The sequence below is a fragment of the Pungitius pungitius genome, chromosome 12 (genome assembly GCF_949316345.1).
Source record: "Pungitius pungitius chromosome 12, fPunPun2.1, whole genome shotgun sequence".
In the NCBI taxonomy this organism is placed as follows: domain Eukaryota; kingdom Metazoa; phylum Chordata; class Actinopteri; order Perciformes; family Gasterosteidae; genus Pungitius; species Pungitius pungitius.
In genome coordinates, this window is record NC_084911.1 from 4,775,963 (window position 1) to 4,800,451 (window position 24,489).

General features: G+C 43.5%; 1 protein-coding gene across 1 annotated transcript in view; it reads left to right on the plus strand.

Annotated features, from left to right (window-relative positions):
- Positions 1 to 22,281, plus strand: part of gjc1 (gap junction protein gamma 1) — a 35,262-nt gene extending 12,981 nt beyond the window's left edge. Inside the window, exon 2 of the mRNA XM_037476496.2 lies at positions 17,225 to 22,281. Within this exon, the coding sequence (XP_037332393.1) occupies positions 17,279 to 18,733 (1,455 nt within the window). The 5' untranslated portion in view covers positions 17,225 to 17,278 and the 3' untranslated portion in view covers positions 18,734 to 22,281. The remainder of the gene's footprint in view (positions 1 to 17,224) is intronic.
- Positions 22,282 to 24,489: the final 2,208 nt, after the last annotated feature.

Genomic DNA, 24,489 nt, shown 5'->3' on the forward strand with positions numbered 1-24,489 from the left:
CTCACTGTCACACCCTAAATAGATGTCCACGACTCTCAGGGTTTCACGCTAGCTACAGGGGGGGATAAGTCAAGCTATTAACTTATTTAAAGTGAGATGTCAGGTGCTAACAAGGAGACAACTTTAATGGGCCGGCTGAAAATCAGTATCTCATTAGTGTTGTTGCATTTGTAAAACATCCCCAGGGACCCTATTTGTAATTTACGTTCTATTAATACCTTACTTTGAGTCTGTTTGTCCTCTCTTTGGTGAGATGACAATGACATTGCCTTCCCTGATAAAGCAGACGGGGGGGGGGTGAGTGCCGTTGGCAGGTCTCAGGTCGGTTTTGGCCCCCCGAGACAATGAGCTTCACAGCAAAGAGCCAGGCTTCTTTACAGGAGCGGGCTAATGCTCTTATATTCCCCTTTCATCTCCTCCTCCCTCTGTCCCGCTTTGCCTCGCTTAACCCATCTGTCTTTCCACCACGAGTCCCCAGCGCCTCTTCTCTCAGGTAAATCCTAGCTGAGCTCAGAGACCCATTATTTACGGCCGGTCATAAATCACCAATCTAATCCGCTCCTGCACCCACATCAGAAGGCAGGGAAGTACATCTGAGCGTGACAGATCAATCTGATCAATAAGCGGGGAAACTGTGTGTTTTTGTGCGTCTGCAGGTAGTGGGTTGACCCTTGTGTTGAAGTCTGTGAATCTTTTGCTCTGTGGGAGGTGACTTTGTCTGTCCACTGATGGTCAGAAGTTGGCTTCGTCCTGAGTGTGCTGTGTGTACTGTGTGCCCACACAAGTCATGTGATTTCTTAACGCGACACATTTTCATCCCTGACGTAGCTAAAAACAACTGAAACAGTATCAAGGAGCTAGAGGTGTTCTTTACGCTGTCCTTCATTCTAGCGTTGCCCTGAGTGCCCTTTCAAAATAAGAGCCAGTTTTAAAGGTAAGATTTGCTTCTGATGGAAACCGTTTATTTATTGAAGACCATTTTTGGCCACTGTGGCCTTTATTGGACAGTTACCGTAAATAGGGGGTAAGTTTGGGGGGTATGACATGTGAAAAAGGTCCACAGCTGGAATTACACCAGTGACTTTGCAGCTTGTGTGTAACATTTAACCAACATAGCGCTCCGAGACTAATTGTGGAAAGCAACATTAAAGGGGTTAACGGCTTTGACGGATCTTTAACTAAATGGAAGATCTTAACCATGTGAATGCTATATATATATTTTTAGATTGTTGCGAGATAGAGGTGTCACCTCTGAAAGGAAGGTTTACACGTGCCGTCTCAAAGGAAAGACATTTTGAAATGTGATGCAGAAGAAAACGTGGAACCTTTTGTCCACACTAACATTTCAGTTTTTGAAATATAGTCTCATACACCGTTTGGAAACTGTTATCTTTTCTTTGTTTGCTTCTCAGCGGTTGCCATGGACACTCAAAACAGAGCTACTGTGTACATAAACAACATTCTCAGGGCAAAGCTACACCCCGAGGCTTGTGAGACACGACAAGGTAAAAATTGTACTTGAGTTACATGCATACAGTGGCAGGGGACATCTGGAGGTGAACTGTGACGTCTCGGCTGCTGTTAAATTCACTTCTCACAGGAACTAAATTCAAATAAACCACAGAGGTTGTTTACGGTGACAAGTCAGTTCCACCAATAAAAAAAAAAAAATGAAAACAATTGCCTGGTCACACACCAGAGCCGCTGCTCCTAACCAGGGGGTCACTGTCTCAGGGCTGTAAAGCTAAATCTGAAGAATTTCTGCTTTGCCTTTGATTGATTTCATTGTACACCAAATCTCTTTTAGCTTTTCAGACTCTGACAAAAATCATCATTTTAAAAGAGATCAGCTTGAGCTTCAGGAAATTGTGTTGACTTATTTTCTATAGAACAAATTTTCGGTTATTTAGCATGGTCTTTGAGTTTTATAGCTGGTTACTTGCCCAAGGGAATTGTATTTTTTTATAATTGTAATTACCTCCAGCTTAGAATGAACCATTATTTTCATCCAGTGGCAAGCGATAAAGTGTAAAGAGCGTCAGCCCTTTTGGTCCTTAGCGCATGATGATGATGAGGAAGTGAAGGTTTCGGAGAGGGGGGATGGGGACAGAGAACAGTAGTGAGAGCGGAATGAGGGAGGTTAGCAGAAGGGTGAGGATGTGCTGGGATTTGTGGGGGCGGGTAGCGAGGGGGCCCAGAGGGAGGAGGCTGGGGGATGGTGAGGAAGGACAGTAGTGTAGTAGTAGAGTCCCCCCCTCGTTTTTGGGATATTCTAATACCCCTTCACTCCATTTTGTACCCATAGTGCACAACAAGGGATGTCTGTGTTGCATGAGAGCTTTGTCTCTGCTATCGGTACCACGGGCTGACACGGGGCACTCCATTCATGCACTCCGGGTTCTATCTCATTAGACTCTGGGCGCTATGCGTGTTTAGCTCCCTTTGTTTATCTAGCTGTATGTGCATGCCTGTTTGTTTCTATAGAAGTGTGAGAACTGATTACTTCGCTTGCAGGGTTTTCCTCTGCGACATATGCATGTGTGCACCAGGCGTCGGTCAGCATCCCTATCCTTAGTCATTTCCTCTTTTCCCCCCTTCTGTGTCACGCAAAGGGGACAACAAAGGATGAGACCTCGTATTAAGGAAGGCATTTCTCTCCCCTGCTTCAGTCAAGAGTTCCCTGCCCTCTGCGCAGTTTTTGAAATTGACACACACTTTGATGGCCGTATTACCCTTGTGTTCGACTCATCCAAAAAAAACGCTCCAAATGATGCAACCCTTATTTTTGGAGCCTGCTCTGAATCCCTGACCCGGAAACCGCGGTTATCGCTTTTGCGTCATGCAAATGTTGAATTGCAAGCACGCACGGGGGGGGGGGGATGAATGTGTGTTTGAAACGCACCATCAGCGCTCTCCTCGGAGTCATCGCTCATCAGCGTTCTGCTCTTTGTAGCTATCAGTCTTTCAGACAGCAGAGAGGCCCCTACAGTGTAGACTGAGGCCAAACGCTGCAGCTGCTGCACACCCCCGAACACAGGCAAGGGACAGTACTCCCCACGCTCCTCTACACACACACACACAGATATTCAAAGAGAGAGAGAGAACTGCTCCTCCCTGTTTGTCTGATGTTTTGCTTTGCTTTAATAGCAACACTGATGCCATTTAAATCTTTTGCTTCAATTCACTCAATATAAATCCAGCTGCATAAGTGGGTTAACAAAGGGTGTTTACAAACACGTAGGCGCGGACAGTGAGTGCATCAGGCCCACACAGCCAGTTCAACTTCACTGACGGCTCTGCAAAATAACAACAAATATAATCAGTTGTTAAATGTTTTTTAAGATGCTGCCAACATGATTTTTGCATTTCAATGAGAACGTGCAGCCATTTCCAGTTTCCGAATTACATCACAATTATTAACAGATTGACGTTACATAACACCAACAACCTTGGTACTTCTGCATTGGGGTCTTACTAATGAAAATAATTGCTATCAGGAAACAGCGAGTTTCTTTTGGGTCTCAGGTGCTTTATAGAGCGAGCTATTGTACTTCTTTTTCCACTACATTTACTTGGGTATTATTCATACTTACCTTGCATATTAGGATGTTCCTGAACTTGTTAAATATGATGACAACTACACAACAGTATAGTTTGACTAAAGATCATGGTGATGAGTTTTATTATAATCTATAACTACCTTATTAAAATATCAATGGCTACTTTTAATTAAGTTTGCTTTTCTTTCATATTTACTTTAGCGCGTTAATTGCGATTAATTAATTACAATGTGAATTAAGATTAATTAATTACACAAAAAATAACACATTAAACATTTTTTACACTTTTTGCACCGCGGAACGTTTCTCACTGGATGAGTTTTGGAGGACCGATTATACTGGACCAGGGTAACTAAGTCCACGTGGTTGAACAAAAATAAAAATCCATGTGAAAAAATTTCTTCTCACTGTTCTCAGGTCAAATATTTATGCAATTAAAATGCGATTAATTTCGATTAATTAATTACAAAGCCTCTAATTAATTTGATTAATATTTTTAATCGAGCCCCTAATTTATACATATTTGGGATAAACCTTCCTCTCCTTCATCCGTCTTTCCTCTGCTCAGCTTTTCAGCTCCTCTGTATTAGATTGTCATCCCTAATCCAGTATTTTCTGCTTGGTCTCTGTGACGAAGGGCCATGAAGGTGAAGGTGCCGTGTGATTTGTTGATCACATTACTAGCTTGGTAATCGGTTCTTAGTCAACACTGGGAGAGAAGGAGAGAAGCACACGCTGTGCATCCAGGTGTGTCGCCTCAGGAACGATGCGTCAGAGAAGTGAAAGACCGCCCACCTCGCCGGGGAGTGTGAAGGATATGAATAAGAACACACGTGTAGTGTAAACTCGTGAGCACGCGCGTTTTAAAACACAACACACACTCCCTCTGCCCTCTAGAGCTGTCACCAATGGCAAAGGTGCGCTGCACCTGCACTCTGCACATAGACACTTCCACACGTTGAATATTCACCTATCACCGCCTGAGGATACGGCAAGAAGCATCTAATTCTGAATCACTCTCAGGCACACACAGACACAGACACACACACACATAAGCACAGAGGACAACCACACAGCATATTTTACCCTTTGCGTCACTGGGACACATTTTTCTTTCTAATAGATCAAACATTGTATGTGCTCACTAACACACACACTGCCTTCGTCCACACAAAGATCCTGCGTCTCCTCCTCTTTCGGCCCCCCCTCCCTCCCTCAGCTATTTCCTCTTTCCTACTCTTCCTACCTTCCTTTTCTAATGAGTCTCTGTGCAGGTGAGCCCGAGGAGACGATGTGTATGTGTGTGTTGGCATGTGTGATTGTGAATAATTCACATGCTCACCGAGACGCACAACCATCCGTTCAACTCAGGTTATCTTGGCTCGCCGTCGCTAATTGGAGAGGAGAATCTTAAAGGGGGATGAGTTCAAGTCTTTTTATGGCATAAAATAAAAGTGTGAATCAGTCTCAATGCTGTGAATTGGATGGAGACAAATCTCAAAGAACATAGTCATCTGTTTTGTATTGCATCAAGCTCACATCTTTAGTGCCAGATCTCTATATATTCACACATGTGTATATATATATAGATAGAATGTAGTGAGTTCATTATAAGGATAATGCATTTCCATGGCATGTCGTTTAAATATTTTATATGAGAACAACTCCCACGTGTTCATTAGTGGAGCAATACAGAAGAAAACAATTCATGGCAAATCTAACATGAGGACAACGAGATAAAACCAGCAAGCAGTGCACAACATGTTGCGTTAAGCTACTTTTTGAGGCACGGCGGAAGCCACTGTGACGGCAAGGAACAGTTTTAATGCTAAATGCCCTGTGCTGACTAAATTACCATTGCTGGTGATTCAATAGTTTAATGTATTGGTTTAAACAGATCCCTGTAACGTGTGGGGTGCTGATTAGAGGCTGGCCGTCCAGCGTCCTCTGGCTCTGGGAGGATGAAAAGCAGACGACTTCTAATAGACTGTCCAACACTAAGGAGTAAACTTCCACATCTGTTTCGACGTTGAACCTCACCAAGTGACATATTAATCTATCTAGCTAAAACTGGAGATACTTGACGGTGTGGTTCTCTAAACATTTTAGCATTTTTTAATTTAAATTCTTTGTTTCAACATTTTTTATTGTGTATTCATTTATATTTGTATTCATTTTTTATTTTGTATTCATGTATTAATTTATCTATATTTACATCAATCTTCTTCGTAACATTGCAGCCACAGTTGCAAAAGTAAGTTCTGCTAGTCTACAGGTTCCCAATACAGCAGGACACAGCACTCTTTACCATTTAACTTCATTTAATTAAACTACCCCCCCCCCCCCCCACGTCTCCATCCCCCCCTCCTGGCTGCAACGCTAATGAGCTGCAGCAATTAAACAGCACTAACGAAAATGATCTGATACGTTCAGCGTGAGCGTCATGTATTCTCTTTTTTTTTTTTTTTTTACAGAGGCAACAGTTTGTGCAGACCTCCTACAATTTAACAGAAGATGGTCTGTAACAGTAAACCGCTTCACGTTAATGACGCCTGACAGATGACCCCGTTGAGTCATCTGATGCATTTGTTCTGGCTCACGTTTATTCTGCTTGTGAAATGTGTTCGACCACAGTAGCTGTGCATTTCAGTGCTTCCACACTATGTTGACACCTAGAGGTTATATTTGGGATCACAGCATTGAACTGGGGACCAGTGGACTATTCTTTCCCATTCAAAAACTATTTCATCTTCAATTGCTCAACGTTTAAAATGTCAAAAACAGGAATCTGTGGTGGGAGATCCAGGATCTCAAACCAAAGACCTCTTGACCTTGTGAGCCATAACATTTTGCTAATTGCCATTCTTCTCACCCAAACGCCATGACACTGCTGGGCAGTGGGCACACGCGATATGTCTCTTTCTTTGGCTTTATAAACAACACACATTTAACATCCCGAAACATGGCTTCCATCACTTTCTCCAGAACTGCATTCACCTTCATGGAGTTCAACAAAGAGATCAGCAGCCTGCACCGACAGGAACTTGTTGTTTCTCCATTTCTTTTCTCTGTTTCCGATGTAACGCTTCCACCGAAACACATTGTTTACAGTAATGAATGCAACTATATGTGCGGAAAGAGTCACTGTTTGACTAAACTAGAAGGCGATGTGGCTTAAAGTAAAGATTTCTCATCATAATAATAATGTTTTGGCTCTGTGCAATGTGATGCCTCACAAATCCTTCGGTTCAGTTGAGTTTAAAGATTTGTGGTCTCTGTCTATGTAGTTTGTTCGCTCTTGTCCTAATCTTCTAATTCCTGACTTCACGTGTTGATGAGGCCAGTGTTGCATTTCTTTAAATATGCTCCTCTTCCATGGACGGGAGACTGTTCCATGAAATTTCCATTTCATGATGACACTGCTTAGGCCTAATGCACATTAGCAACCCGTCAGTCTTCAATTCGTAAGGAAAGAAATGCTGTTTCTGCTTGAGTGAAACTGTGATGTATAAAAAAAAAAAGACCAGATGTCTGACAAATCTGCCACTCAAACCTCTTCTCAAAAGTGCAGTGATGTTTTCATGGACGGCACACTGTCAAATGAGCCCCATTTCTGAAAGATTATGGGAGTTAAGAAATAACAATTCATCTGTGAGCAGACGTTTTACTGACATGCTGCTAAGGACATCATTTTGAAAGCTGTTTATATGCACGTTCAAACCACAGGCAGAAAAATCCTTGCTCTCACACTCTGGAGTGGTTTGAGAAATGAGAGGTTTCTTTGCAACGTAATCCGACATGATCCTCAGACTGCTCGCTCTGTATTTATCACCATGTATGCACGAATCCTGGGTGCAATCACATGACACTCGCCCGTACGCGATTGATTGAATACTGTTTTACGGTTTCCAAGTGCATACATTTTTTTAAACCTTTTTATTTCTGTAAACTCAAGTCTACCAGTTAGGAATGTTTCAATGAGATCTGTAAATAATAAATAATACATAAATAATAAATAATACACAGTTTATATTTCATTACCACGTTGAGTCAACCCATTTGCACCGCGTTGTTAACTCTGGTGTAATATTTATTCATTGTCTCTGAGAAGGAGCCAGCAGATCAAACCATCCACGGCCTAGATACGTTTAATATTAACTGCCTTTCTAATGCTTCACTTAAGACTAAAGAGATGAATTGCTAATGCTCGGAAAAAAATCAATCTTCTATGACAGCATTAGCGGGTTACCAATTCAATACGCAGTGTGTGCTATAACTCTTAACTGTCTGAATATATATCCCAATAGCATAGGATAAAAATACACATACTCAACCACTATACACTAAATGGAAGTGATACAGTATTATGTGACCATTTTTGCTACTAGTTAAACTTTACAAACACAAATTTCTAAATGTTATTAAAGATTTAATGCTTTTTCTCTCAAAAGAATTCTGGAATAGATGCACCACCACAAAACTCTTTGAACTTTTATCTTTTTCAAAAGTTGTGAGCCGCTCCTCTTTTTCTTTTGAACATTGCAAACACTTTAGTCCAGTGTAGCTAGTTCTGATGTCTATCTTGAATATAATACATTTTTATATACAACATATCCAACACCTACAAGTCAAATTGCACTGCCAGCCCCTCTGAAGGGGGCACCTGGGGTTGAACTGGGCGACTATTTTGTTGCCCAAGCACTCATGGCTGCATTGGCAAAGTCCTTTATAATAAATACTACGCCATTATTCTTTAGTACATACGTTATAGCCACGCGTGCAGCAAGATCAACAAATCAAAATACGGTTGTCTAAGATGAATAAGCGTGACTAAATGAATGGCACATGAAACCCTCAGATCTAGAGGAGATGTGGATGTGAAATTATTCAAGGTTATTACAAAGATGAAAAATACATTTCACTGCTAAATTTTCACTTTCACTCGAAACAAAATGCAGGAATGGCAAGAGCTGTACATTAAAGAAAAGAAATACTTAACGAAAGCCGGGGACTTTAGGCGACGTGATGTGAATTTAAAGAGGATTTATACCCTCTGATTTCTCAGCACGCGACATGTGAAATGTGGTGATCGCAATTGGGCCGCTCGGAGGAGAGAGATAAGAAAAGAGGCTGCGATAGGGAGCAGTACTAATTTGAGTTGGTGAGCTGGTGGAGTGGATTTGGACAATATCAAACGAACAACTCTTATTGTTCGCAGTGTTGCATGATTACGGCTGTGCGAGAGGGGCTTTAGGGAGGGGGCCGAGTGATGGAGGGGAGGGCATGGTGCTGAAACTGATGGGGAGGATTACAGGCAAGTGCCCATATATCTGCCAGCAGAAACTGCAGTGTGGGTGGGTGACATCAATGATTTAGAGGAGCCGGGGTCACGCGATTATTTGGACGTTTCCCAACTTTCATCTCAAAGAGTTCAAAGTGTCCTTTTATGACTTTTGCAACCACTTTTGGTTTGGACTGCGTGTTACAGTTACAACTACATCTTCTCTAGTTGGCAGCTCAGTGGCCTTCTTACTGGCATTCATGACAAACAGCATGTTGGGCATCAATTATTTGTTGCGCTTTGACACATTGGACTCGGTATGAAGCTCATGGCCATTGGATTTATGGGGCAAATATATGAAAAATTAAAGCTAGCGTTGGTTATCTGGTTTTTCCTTACATTAGGTCACAATCACAATCACCATTACCATAACCCCCCCCCCTCCTGGCAGCAATCAATAAATGGTGACATGACAACAACCCAGTCAACTGTCGCCCTGTTGCACTTCCAGATGGACTCATCGTGTGTTGGCGGAATCTTCCAGAAGCTGCTGGTAACAACAGCCATATTCATTTTCTATGTTCGTCATGATACTTGAGGGATGGGACCAGGGCTGGACATTGGCCCCCCGCCCACCCGGCTTAGGTGTGTCAGTTTAGCTCGGAGGCTGAATCCGCTTCAGAGAGCCAGGCGCCGTCTGTTCAAAGACCCGTTTAACAGCGGAAGCTTTTTAACCAAACCTGAGGAGACCTGCTCAGTGGATGTGGGGGGGGGGGGGGAAATAATGTATTGATTGCAACTTCACAGTAGAAACAATAAAGGACCATGAGATTTCCATTGGCCATGTCAAAAGACAACAAAGTACCCCTGCACATATGCAATGAGCTACTCTATTTTTTGTCTTTGTCTAAACCAGTTCCATATGTTTTCATACAAATGGAGCTTCACACACTTGGTAAAGCTCCAACTGTAAATCTACTTCTTCAAGTAAATTGTAGCAAACCGTAGTCAACATGAATCAAATTAAACTTCATTTCCCAACAACAAAAATTGTGGCTAATGAATTGGCTCAGTGGCTAGTACCTTTGCAAAACCGTTAGCCGCAGTGGCTGGTGAGCAAAGACGTTAACGTCAGGCCCTGGATACGACTGAAGGGGGGGTGTCGGTGTCCCAGACCTGCCGACACACAAGCTGCTTTCATTGGAATAATGGCTACACAATTTTGATGTGGCTAATAAACAGTGAATTCAGAAATAGTCCTGTTGTGTTCAGGGGACTTGAGTGTGAGTTGAGTGTCTCTCACCTCCGAAACCACGTACTTCCCCTTCCGCTCCGTCACCGTCTGTCCAGTCAGACGTGCCCCTTTCCACTTCGCCCCTCCAAGGGGTATTAGAACCCCACCACCACCTCCTCCTCCTCATCTTCATCATGACCACACACACACGCACACACACACACACAAACGCGGGACCCATCCCCGCCCCTAATCCTGACCCAGTTTGAAATGAGGGGGTAAGTGAGGACCATTTCGAGGACCACGGGGAGAGAGGCAAGATGCTCTGCCTCCCTCATTCCTCTCCCTTTCAGGAAGAGCTCACACTCGGTTAAGCACACACACTGAGGCACTTCGCGAGAGGACGGCCACCGAGACGTTTGTTTTGTTTTGAGATTTTCTTTTTGTTGTAGATTCTAGGTCGGGGCTCTCTGATGTCCCAGGTTAATGGGTATGTAAAGGGGGGGCGAAGTGAGACGAGGGGACAGAGGTGAGGGGCCTCAGCTTAAGACACAAAGGACACGGTACCTGGTGTCCCGGGGACAGGAGCAGTAGAGTGAGTATTCCGCTTCGTCCGTTGGCTTGCTGCTTGTTTCTTTCCGTCTCTGCTCAGTGTTTTGTGTTTTTAATTTGATTGTAGACAATGGAAGAGATCTTTCACTTTTAAGGGATCGGCTCTATCAGGAAGCCAGACCTCTTAACCAAAGGATGAATATTCACGAGGTCTGGCAACGCCACAATGGCTTCCTGAACGCGGTTGAGGAAAATGCACAGATGCGCACAGAGAGGCTGCTCCTGCCCCAGAGATTCATGCTGGAACATATGGAACCAGTTCACCGGTGCGCTTCTCCCCTTCGGACACTGCTAATGAGGGAATTTTTTTTAAGTTTCCCACCAAACCCACCTCCCTCCTGCAAGTAGAAGCTTGTTCATCCATCTCAGTAGAGACGTTCTCATCTCAAGATTCTCACAGGCCGAGGCTCACTTTTGACCGCAATGTTTAGACCGTTGCTATTTTTATCCCTCACCAGTGAGGTTTTCTGATTGGAATTCCTTTATGTCGTTTATACGAGCCAGGGGTCAGAATGGGGGTTTGCTGTCTATTTAAACCTTTGGGATTTATTATTTATTTGTGTGGCGTGGTGGCGTGCTTTGATCACCCCCCCCCCCAAAGTAAGTTTGTATGTTTGTGTTTGTGTCTGCATGAATGAAGACACCAAACAATCTGGTGAAGATTAGTGAAGGGAAGGGGTGAGATCAGCAGCACTGATAACCTTCTGTGTGGTTTAATCAAGCCTCTCTCAGCATGCCTGTTGTTATTCGCTTCGAGAACTTTTTTGGAACCAAGTTGCTCCACCTCCTCCGATCCCCCCCCCAAAAAAACCCAGAGAAGTTGATAAGAAGTCCATTTTGATCTATGCTGGATTTTTTGTGGAGGTGGATCACTGTTGTTCTTTCTACTCCCAGCCTTGGCTGTGTTGTTATGGTGATGGTGGTCATGTCCATTCGTAGTGTGAAGGCTGCTGACCCTTTTTTGTGGATCAAGTTTGTTGGTCTCATGTGGGCTCTGTTAGAGTCACAACACAGCGCTGGGATTTAACCCATATTTGACAATGCAAGAGGTTGTCATGGACACGTGTCTGTCCAGCTACTGTGTGAGCAGATTAGTCAGGTGTGTCCTGTCTGTTTGGGACGAGGCGGAGACTCGGAGGGACATCGGAGGGACATCAGTGAAGCCTGAGGTTGCCGCTGGCAGAACAGGAGGTGAGGGCACCGTGGCAATGACCCTCGAATAAGGACGGTGGAACATCGGCCCAAACAGAACACGCTCAGAGGTCCCGGACGTTTGTCTCATAACTCCCTCAGGCTTTTTTTAAAAATTTTATGAGGAAGCATTTCAGTTTCTGGCGACTGGCTCTATGGAATGAACGAGATTTTATAGACACTAAAACCATCCGGGGGTTTGTTGTTGCCTTCGGGTCGTCCTGGTATCAGAATGCATTCATTTTAAATTTATTGTTATTGGTCAAAAGAGACTCATAAACTATTGACTAAATATGGCTTTTGTCTGATTTGTCTTAGCTTTGTGTCCATTTTCCATGATGAATGTGTTTCTTTTTTATGTGATTAAGCTTTTAAAAGCCTGAATTAAATGAGCGCACACAGAGCAGCGCGTTATGTCGGTGGTGCTTACAGCTTCAAACACGGAATCCTTGCTGATTGCATTTTTGTTAAAGATTTATGGTAATTCAATATAAGCACATTTTACTCTCTCACCTATGTTTGAAGGTGTGAAATTTTCTTTTGAAGTGGAAAAACACGCATTAAAACTATTTAAGTGCACCAACTGTATACAAAAAAATTTAAAAATAATTGGGGACAAATTATTTCAGAAGAAATAACACATCCATTGTTAAGTTAATCAACATCTATTGTTAATTTAATTATTGTAATAGTATTGTAATCCGCAACGCTTTTCTAACCTAAGATTGTCAATTGTTTGAGATGGTGGATACTTGTAGAAGCACAAAAGCAAAAAGTAACATTTTGAATTGTGATATGTGGACCTTCAACACTAATAGCATTATCTTATTTATAAAAAGGTATGCAATACGTGACATAGCAGACCACTCATTCCTGTTGAGTGTATCAAACAGCTATGAATCCCTGCAGGAATGATGGAACATGAGCATATAAAACAAAGATACAAATATGCATCACTCCACAAATGGATTTGAATCTTTAGAAAACGAGTTGCAACACTCGCATAGGAAAGTGTCACTGTGGAGACCTGATTTTGAAAGTCCAGTGGGAATGTCAGCGGATGCTTTTTTGACACCAGGATAATAGAGATCTTTTAATTATTTGTCATTAAATGTCACAGACAAACATAAAGAAACCGCATGGTGAATAAACAAGGCAGCAATCATGATCATATTAAAGTCAATATGAGGAAAGTTTTAACGGCAGCAGATCAGCAGGATCAATCACTTAGAGGTGAAAACCACAGACGGTTTATTTTCCTGGATCTGCCCCACAACAATCGTTCACAATTAATTTAAAAACACTTAGATATCTAACTGAGAGCATCATGGAGAATGAGGAAATGTCTAAACCAAGCTTGCACTGACACTCATACAGACATTCATAGGGGGAAAATACGAGTATCCTGGGGACTATGAAAGATTTCTGTGTTAGATTAGCAGACAAACAAATTATTCCAATAACTTCTAATTATAATAAATGCACAAAATTGATATTATGTACTCTAATCGTTTTGTTTTGCAATTAACTATGTTTCAGATGTGCATACAAATGTTAATTTGCTTCACTTGGTTTATTTTCCTGAAGAAAATCAATTTAATATTCTAACATGTACTCATTAGAGCTTTTTCCTGGCGTTTACAGGACCTTCATTATTTAAGTCGCCCGTGGCCTGTGTTTATTAGTATGACTTTGTGAGTGTGTGTTTATGTTTGTACATAGATCTGTACACATCAAAGCCAAGCTAGAAGAAAAGTGGGAAAATAGAGTAACACTGACAGAAAGAGAGATATCATCATCTTGAATTCGTCTTTATTAAATGTACAATGCCTCAACAGTCCAAGATAAGGATGTTCAGGGCATCTGGTGGTAACCTCTGACCTTTATCCTCCGGCTTGAGTAGCATACTGTCCTCTTTGATTCCTTTGTATTGAATTGTTGCACGTTCCGATGTTATATTTCCCTGTATGTATATTGGGCATTTTAGCATAATTAAAATTGGACAATTAATTCAACGTCAATATGCACAATTATATAATAATGAACACACCAGTTATTTACTTCTACATGTTACAGAACAGAACGTGACTCTTCAATGATGCACACATCATTGAAGAGTCCAATTACACCCCTCGTTCCCATGCAGCAGTCTCCTGCACTGTGCTGGGCTCGTTCCCCCGGCTTCCCTCCCACGCCACATGACGAGTCAGTACTGTGAAAGAAGAGCACCCTTAGCTAACCCCAAGTGCAGTGTTGTTCGTCCTCGCGGTCTGTGCATGTGCAGGGACAATGTGGCTCTAGTCTGTGTGCTTTTTGAGGCTGATGTAGCCAGATGTGGGTGTTGGCCCATCTAGGAGTCTTGTCTATGTAACGTATCCGCATGTGAGTGTGAGTCCTGAGGGATGAAAGCCGGTGAATGAGGGGAGCTGTTCAGTGACGTTCACTATATAACTAACTGTCTGGTTGAATTAGCCGTGGGTTGAATTTGTAGAGATCCCTTTGGAACTGATCTTGTTGACCTTTGACCTTGCATTGTTGGGGAAACACTATGAGCAGACGGGTTTGATAGTTTGATTACCCATCATTCCACAGCCTGATTGATCCTAAATGTCACTCCTTGTCAAAGATCATTAGCAGGTTTACACTCAAAGGGGTTTTCTTTGTTGCCGTTTTTTGGGGCTATATAAGGTCTGTTGTGCTTTTTCGATGTTTCAAAGTGTGACGTGATTTCCACCAGTTTATATATAAACCTGTCCTTTGTTTGCATGGGAATAACAGACTGAAAGCCTGCCTGCCGCTGATCTGTGTGGTGCTATTCGGGAGGCTGACTCATAACAGTAACTTAATGCACAGAGTCAGCTTCTTACCCCTAACTTCCCCACTAGCTCGCGCAGACATTAATTGGATCAGAAAGCGAATGCCAGGTTATATGTGGCTAAGATAGCACGAGTATTAAGCCGTGGCCCTGGCAACCGCCGTCCTGGGCTGAAGTGTCCCTCCTGGTCAGAAGGTAACGTGACAGTTCCTGGTGCGCAAACCTCATCATCAAAGGACACACACAGGTTTCTTTGTATGTCATGGATGTACACGGGTTGTTTTAGGCTACAAAAGTGCATTTAATAAAGTTCCTGTTACATCAAATACCCAAATATGACTCGTTCAAAAGTTATCTAGCAGGTTTTACAATTCCAATATGGAATTAAAAACACAAAACCCACAAAGCATCTACATTCTTATATAGATCCAGATCTTTAAAGAAACTACCAAATATGTCTTAAATAATAAATATGATATAATCATATATAATCATGCAAGAGACATTTTACACTTTGACATTTGAGCCCATTTGTAGCCACCCAACATGATAAGCTGGGTTTGAACATTTCACTCAATGCAAACATCATGAGTACACAGGAAAAACATGTTAAAATATTAAAGTAATGTCGCCCTTTAATTCAAAACAGCAAGAGTAGAGGCTTTGCACATCCCCCAAAAAATCTCTTACAAAATACATTTTTATGTATGCATTTTTATGATAAAATGAGATAACCCTTCAATTTACAGGATTTACAGCAGCGTGGGGTAAAGTGCAAACAAGAAACAGTCTTCCAAAAAAAGAAAAGAAAACCTAAACAAGTATGTCAAATAAGCAATAAAAAACATTAATAAAAACAGTGTTATATACACAAACAGAATAACTATTATTGTTATAGCTATATTTGTTATATGTGTATATAATAATTTATTCCTGTGTATATAATAATTATAGTTATAAAAATAATAGTTATTCCTTCTCAATTTACAGCACTGAAAAGACAAATACAGCAGAACAAAGATAATAAAATAATAATGAAATATATGCCCTAAAACATTAAGCACCAGTATATATATTACCGTTATATTAAATCAAAGCAGTCAAACCTTTCCTGCTGATTCCTACTGAATTCGGTCACGACTATTTTAGAAACATTACGGCACAATAAGAGTTACATGTAAAGAAATGATGTAATGCTGTGAGACATAGAAGGCCGCTGCCATGACTCTGTGTGCATGTGGCCGCCTCTCCCTCCGCTCCAGCCATTTGCTGCTTGCTCATACATGTCGGTCACAGGCGCTCACAGTTAGCATCCTCCGTCGCCTGGTCGGATTGTGCACAGGCTTTTCCACATACTGTCTGTGGATAATGAGCGTACTGGGGTGTGCATGCACACCCAAAGGATTCCTAACATCCACCTCCTTTGTCCCAGGCATGTCCTTATATGGTCAGAGTGATCGATATGACACATGTTTCATCGCTAGCCTTTCCACAAACATTCCCGCCCTCTCTTTTCCTACTGGAGACACAAAGCAGAGGGCTGGGGGTGCCTGCTGGTTTCCTCTAGCTACATTTTTCCTCTCGCTGCAGCTGCAGTTCGCTTTGACTAAGCCCTCAACCTGCTTGGTAAGGATATCAACCCTGGAAGCCCTTGAAACCCCAAACTAAGCTATAATTCATGGTTGGATTTTCCTCTCAGTGCAGCTGACAATAAGCCATGCGCTATTGCAGCTTCATAAAGGGGAAAGTTCAGTGGAGGTGTCATACTTATCCCCCAAAGCCGCCCTGAGGGACGGCAGTGTTTGGGTTCATCTGCGCTGCCTGAGCTAATGTGGGTCTGCAATCCGACTCCCAACAGTTTGAGCCGGGCCACCTGCTGATTCTTGCTGGTTTTGAATGGGCTGCCCGGAGCCCGGACCTAACCTACATGGGCAACATGTCCCTTTTCCTGAACTGTGCCCACATGCACACAAACACACAGGCACATAAGCGCAGCACAATGCTGTTTACCTCAGAACCATGACAAACCCGTCAGTTTAATACAATCCAGAAAACTGCACCTCACACAGAAGAAGGCTCGCTAAGAGGATTTATTCTTCAAAAAGAGATGGCTGTTAAATAAAGTGAGTGTGTACTTGGCGATAGCAAATTTCCTATTTGGATTATTTCCTCTCCTTCTCAATGCTGCTTGATGATATTTTTTAATACGGATATCCTCTTTCCTCCTTGTTTGGTCTTCTAATTCCTTAAAAAGCCCGAACTTGACAGCGACCTCACTGAGCTCCAAATTCAGTGAGTGTGCGTTTCGTGCCACAAGAAGAGCAGAACTTGCTATTAAAAATGCTATATTTGTGTCACCGCCTTTCCAATTGTGCTAGAGACTTTGCAGAATGTTACTTCTATAGAAATAAAAGTCAAGAAAAAATGCTATACTTAGTTTGATAAATTCATGAAATTTGCATTTATGGCGAACTCATGCTGTCTACTTTTATCCCTATCCTCCCCCTTTCCTCCCGCTCTACTTCCTCCAGAGTCTGTGAACAGTTGAGAGAGGGACACTGTCTGCCCCACTGTCCAGCGACATAATGAGCTGGAGCTTCCTCACGCGGCTGCTGGAGGAGATCCACAACCACTCCACCTTCGTGGGGAAGCTGTGGCTCACCGTGCTCATCGTCTTCCGCATCGTTCTCACTGCTGTTGGCGGAGAGTCGATCTACTACGACGAGCAGAGCAAGTTCGTCTGCAACTCGGGCCAGCCGGGCTGCGAGAATGTCTGCTACGACGGCTTTGCGCCTCTATCACACGTTCGCTTTTGGGTCTTCCAGATCATCTTAGTGGCGATGCCTTCCCTCATGTACATGGGCTACGCTGTCAACAAGATCGCACGAATAGATGAAGCCAAAGGAGGGGGTGGATCTTCCGCCGTTAGAACAGGAGGTGGAGGAGGCTACACGCACAGGAAGCCCAGGAAAATCTGCTTTGGAGCGCGGCAGCACCGGGGCATTGAGGAGACTGAGGACGACCAAGAGGATGACCCTATGATCTATGAAGTGCCAGAAATCGAGCCCCCAAAAAGGCCGCGGGATCCGTTGCAACCCGCACCCAGACCCAAAATCAGGCATGACGGGCGCAAGCGCATCAGGGACGAGGGGCTGATGAGGGTCTACGTTTTGCAACTGGTGACCCGCACGCTGCTTGAAGCAGGCTTCCTTGCAGGCCAGTATTTGCTGTATGGGTTTCGTGTGATGCCCGTTTTTGTGTGCTCGAGGAAACCTTGTCCCCACAGCGTCGACTGCTTTGTGTCGCGTCCCACGGAGAAGACCATCTTCCTGCGCATCATGTATGGGGTCACCGTCCTTTGCCTCACGCTCAACGTTTGGGAGATGCTCCACCTGGGTATCGGCACCATTTGTGACATTCTGCGCCGCCGCCGCCGCCCACCTCAGGAAGATGAGTACCAGTTGGGATTGCTGGGCGCCAGTGGAGGTGTGGAGGGGTCTGTAGGGGGGGCAGGGCCTGAGGCAGGCTCCGAGGGAGGGGTGGGTGGAGATGGAGCAGCGGACTATGTCGGTTACCCCTTCTCATGGAACACCCCGTCTGCTCCACCTGGCTACAACATTGTGGTAAAGCCGGAGCAGATGCCGTACACAGACCTTAGCAACGCAAAGATGGCGTGCAAGCAGAACCGAGAAAACATTGCCCAAGAGGAGCAGCAGCAATTTGGTAGCAATGAGGATAACTTCCCCACCGGTGGGGAGGCCCGGGTAGCTTTGAACAAAGACATGATCCAGCAAGCTCACGAGCAGCTGGAGGCGGCCATCCAGGCCTACAGTCAGCAACACCGAGCCGAGGAACAGCTCGGGGACAACCGGGACGACAAGCCCCAAAGCAACATCGTCCAGGCCCAACCTCAGCCACAGCCTCAGAAAGAGCGCAAGCATAGATTCAAACACGGTAAAGGAGGCAGCAGTGGAGGAGGCAGTAGCAGCAACAGCAGCAGCAGTAAGTCAGGAGAGGGTAAGCCCTCCGTGTGGATTTAACTCCAGAAACAGTGGCATGCATTGAAACCATCTATACATTGCAGACTGAAAGACGAGGGGTATGCGATCTTCCTTGGATATTTAAATACCGTTATGCCTTAAAGAATCTTGCAAGCTGGAGAAGATGTGTTTTTGTGTACCACGGTGTGTAAAAACAGATATCGCAGCTGACAAGTAGTTGTCTGGGCTTTCACTGTTTAACTTGAAACATCACACCTACACAAACTGTAAGCTACAGTCTGTCGTTTAGTTGTCTCGTTCTCCTCATGTCCTGGAGCAGGTTGTTGACCTCTGTTGTCTTCTCGTTCATCCTCTCTTAGGGATTTGAACTTTGAAAAAATTACTGAACAATAATGAGTTCCGTTGCTAATCCGATTGATCCCAGATTTGGCTTAACTCATTTTCTGGCCGCTCCTCCGCATAGACGCCGTCTCTTCGTTAACACATTTGCATCCCAAATCTTCGGACATCAAAATGAAGTATCGTCATAATTGGAAGGCAAAGGGATGCCATGACATCCGTACGTTCTAGAGAACTAAAGCTTTGACTCCATACTGTAATGGTGTTCTCAACGCCAAAAACAATGTACACGCAAACAAAATGAAACATCATTCAGCATCAGGGCCTTGGGGGGTGACTTTACATGTAGGATACAATGAGATCATCACCTCCCTAAAGGCCGTGTCCTGTCACTGATGTTCTCTGTCTGCTTTCTCTCCAATGTAGAGTTTCCAATGTTATGTTGTTGTGACTTGACATTTGACAGTGTGTTTGAAGTATCCTGCGTTTTTCCTGTTTTTCTTTTGACTGTGTTACAACAACTGGTTCTCAGAAACCGATTGGTACAGCAGGTGGCTATTTCACCCTGTACATCTGAAATGTCTTGAGAAAAAAAGTGTTCTTTTTAAAAAGGTGCATAAGCAATCCAGTTTTTATACCTTACTCTTAAACTTTTCAGTTTCTTGCTCTGGCTCTTCACAGCTATTGACCAAGGTTGCTCTGCGATCCACTGATTTCCCGTCTGCCTTGTAGTTGACTGCCCCCTAGTGGTAACTTCTTAGACAATGGGGCCTCCTTCGTTGGGTAGTAGACGCCATATGAAAACGCTTCCTGGATCCAGCAAGAACTTAACCAGCTTTAGTGTTCCCTTTTTTTATTGACTAACCTGTGTCAGTCTTCTTAGTGCAGCAACTTCACCGTTTGATGCTGCAATATAACCATGTCGTAATGGAGAAGATTTGAAGCCATTACTATACTTTGTGAGACCAAACACTGTTTGTGTGATGCAAGTGTCAGTGCCAAGATTTTATGCCAGGCTGCCCTGGAACCTGGTGGTTTGTGGCCATTCTACTCCAAATGTGGAAAAATGCCAACCAACCATTTTGTAATTAGTTTTTTTTGTATTACAGTAAGTGTTTTGGAACATGATTCAAAATGGCAAACTCCAAAATGGAGTCAATTTCTCTGTTCGAGCCAGTTTTTATGATAAAACAATTTTTTTAAAGAACCTTTTTTGTAAAATAAAGAAAAAGAGATTTTTTATAAATGATTTGGTGTATGAATATGTATGGTTATTGTGTTTTAAATTGCCTTCCAGTTGTAAAAAATGTGAAATATGACATAGTATATTTTTGTAACATGTCGGCTATGGTGACTTATTTAATAATTAAGAAATGAAAAAAAGCCAGACTTTTCCCTGTGTGTTAGAGTGTTGGTATCTAATCTATGTGGCAAATCTCTGACCATGTTTTTTTTAAGTGTTACTGCTTTTTCAACATTGTTCTGAGATCTGCTGAACAGCCATTTGTGCACGGCCACAAACAAGAGGACATGAAGTGCCAAATTATTCAAACCATTCCAAGCTTTGCCCACAGTGGCTTTCACGGACAAAATTAAGAGGGGGAGCAAATCCTAAATCCAGGACTAATGTTGTCTTTTCCGGCAAACAGTGAACTCACTGGACCGTCGTTCATGTGCGGCTGGACTCGTGGCTTCTGTCACACAAACACCGTGAAGAACACAACAGGCTGCTTGAGCAGAAAGAGTCCATCAGAGTGGGCCCTGACCAACAAGCCCGGCTTCCAGCATACGGTCATACATCACCAGAAGTACTTCAGCAGCGATCGACACTGTCCCCACCGACGCCACTCTCTCTCTCTCCCAATGAGCCGCGGGTGATTCCCTGAGAGTTTCCCAGTCAGTGACAGTGCCCTCCCCTGGAGGCCTATCAGACCTATTTATATTCTTCACAAAGCTTCTCAACTAAGTTATGTACTGCGTTTGACATGCACACAAACTCAAGAACAACGGAGGACAGGCAGCTGCTGGTGCTTTGCAGTCAGAGCCGGCAGGAGCCAGTAAAGGGCCCCTTACTGTCAGAGGAGGGAGCCCCTAGAGAGGGAGGATGGGGAATTTTGCGGAGGTGCCATAAGCTGATATGCTTCTGCATCACTGGCAGCTCGGCCTCACATCTTGAAGAACTATCGTAGTTTATGTGATTCTTTTTTTATTTGCTGACTGAGAAAGTAAGAGAATATGGTAGAAAGAAAGAAGTGTACCCGTTGAACCGAAATGGCTCTTACAAATAATGTATTAGAATTTATTCCTTTCTGCATATTGTTACTGTGCTTTGGAAGCCGTGCGTCTCCAACATGCCACCAACAAACACTGAAATCAAACACAGTTGAAAGTGCCCTGTCTGAATTATATTGAGGCGCCAATATGTGTTTGGACCGCTGTGCAGCAATATGTTTATGTCGGTATATTTTGGGAATGTTCATTCTTTGTGAAAGTAGCATTGATTCGCTTTTTAAGCCAAAATATGTTGCTTACATGAATAATTGCATAAGTCAAACATTTGCATGGTAGTAGAAAAAAAATATATTAATGACACGGCATTAAATTATGAAACAGTTTGACATGTTTTGCTCTACATTCACAATATGCATTTGCATACCTTTAAAGACACATGTTGGAACTTACAGCCATTTAATTATGCTTGATACTTGGCAGCTGAATGAATAAGAAGTGAAAGCCCGTTACAAAGCGGTTGTATCAGAAGTCTTTTGTGGGTCTATTTATCAGGGATACCACAATGTTCACCCTCAGCATCTGTCTGTCAATGTAAAAAAGAATGTCTTCAGAAGAAAGACTAGTGTTTCCCTACATGTTTTTTAATGGTCACCCATCTGGGTGGGAAGTGGAAATAAAACCAGTGGTTATACCATTAAAAAAATCTGATTCATACATGCATATGTGTATTTGTGTGTTTTTCTATGCCTTTTGAAAAATGTGCATTTCTTTAAATGCCAATCTGGTATCCCATGGCAAAGTCTTTTTCATATGATTGGATGAAACAATGTGCATGTGAAAAGACCTATTTTCCAAAAAAAATAAAAAAATGCAATGAATTGCTTACTCAATCATGTTTTTGCATCTTTTTTTTGGCCAAGCAGCTGAGAAGGATAAAAAGGCTTCTGAGATGTAGAGGTTGCGATCTCTTCCGTGAGACAACTAAGCATAAACGTGGAAGACGGCACGTGGCACGCAAGGCCTACTGTCCAGAACCCGACCTCAAGAGCGGCACCAGATTGTTTCCACGGGTAAAGCTCCTGTGCACCTGCAAGAGACTAAAGTGTGGAAGGATCAGCATAAGGAAAGCGATCAGTCACTCTTTTCCTGTTTCCTGATCGCTCCCTGTTTCGGGTGAGCGGGAAGCGGAGCCGTCTACAAATAGCTCGAAGATCTGCTTTGGGAAGAGGTTGCCTCCAATAGATCAGGCCTTGCAATGCATGTCTGCGGTAAGACTTTGGCACAATCCAATCATGAGGCTCTCCATCATCTGCAGTTGGAAGAACTGTAGCTGGGTTAAGGGCATTGCAGCGTTTGACAGTTAATGTTAGGCCGTTCCAACAGTGCTCTATGATGTCTGAGTCATCTCTGAGCAGAGAGGTGAGAAGTCTTCTGGGCATGGAAGATATGGGAGACAGCATGTGGGACGTCAGAGTAGCCCACAATGTCACGTGATGCTAAAATGGCCTTCTCCACTGTCTACAGTATAAAGTCATTCCTAAAAAAACTCATCATTTGTTTGTTTTGGTACCAGTTGAATAGCCGCAATACGTTTGGGAGAGAGCAAAGTTTTTGGAGGCTAGCCTTATGTCCGTTCTCTGCCGAATGTTAAAGTAGCGCTAGTGGGTCAATTTTACAAGCCTCTTTTGATGGGCTGCAAATCGTCATATCATCCACATCGTCCGAAAGGGCCGACCCAGCAGGGAGTTGTACATTGTGTAGGTTCTCTCTAATTTCTCTGTGGAATACACCTGGGCTTTCGTGGTAACCCATTAATATTAATGACAGAAAAATGTGTGGCGCCTGGTGGAACCTTTGTGTATGTGGATTTGCCACTTCTGGTGCTTGTTGATAGGTGGCGGCATTCACTGCTTGCAAATCCTGCACATCGTGCTCTGCAGCCCATAGTGAAGGCGGTACTTGTGACAGCTCTGGAACTTCATCTGCTGCTACGATTGGATACAAATCTTTGTGTGTTGTGTGTGTGTGTGTGTGTTCCTCGACGAGCTCTACTGCTCTGTGTGCACACACAATACACATGCTTCAACCATAATCTCCAACATTTGGTCATGTCATACTTCCTCATACCTTCTATCTCGCCCTATGCTTGCATGGAATGTACAACGTAATAACTGTTCATGCATGTAATCTTCAGCTGCAGTAATGTGTGTATGTGCAATTTTTTGCAAGGTCATGAGCAATTGTTATTCAATTCTATTGTTTGTTTGTTTTTGTTTTTTAATGCCATCTGATGTTGAGCTCAAACACAATGCCAAATTCTCCTGAGTGAACTCCTCTGTGGTCTGGTGTTCCGTCTCTGGCGTCCGGCCCTCCCGCTGCCTTCCTCAATCAGACGTATTGTGTGTCTCATCCTCTTTTGCTCAGTGCATTGTAGGCGCCAACGTCCTTATTTTCCACAATTGTAACATCATAACTCAAGTTCATAACTCCCTGTCCGGGTTTGATCTGCCTCTGCCACAAGCTCTTCCACGCCTCACGTGGCGTGGGGCAAATTGTTGGCTCTGCAAGTGTGTAGACACGCAACCTGAGCCTTTTTAAAACCTTTTAGTCAGTCCTCTTTTCTGAGGGACTCGGAATGTTCACGTTTTTGTTCACGTTTTTCGGGTTACACACGATCTCCTCACCATCTGTAGTTCAGGTCTCATTCTGCTTATAAAACATTTTTTTCAGATGGTCTTCATATGGCACTAGGGGCTGTGCCCCCATTGGATGGGGTCGGTTAAGGCCACGGTGAAGATCAAAGGCTGACGTCAGGCGTGCCAGGAATGATCTGCATGTTTCTATGTAGGCTGGAGCAGCAGTGAGGGGGGGGGGGGGGGGGAGCGGGAGTCCAGATCTGTGGCCACCAATCTCCTCAGGATCTCATAAAAACAAGGATAAAGTGTTTTTGGGTGAGAGCGGGCACAAATTTCAGAACTTTTTGTAAGATCTTAATGAATTAGATGCTACCAACCTCTGTCACTCCCTTCTCTCCGACTCATACCTCCACACCTTGAAAGCTTCCCGGTCTGCCTTGAATAACACGTTCTTTTTCTGCTTTTATCTCGACAGGCTTTTTTTGTCATGACTCTGTCCGCCTTAAAATAATTTTGATATCTCACTGCGTGTTTTTTTTCTTGAAATGGATGGATCGGCCATCCGGGTCTCGTCGGGACGGCAGCTTC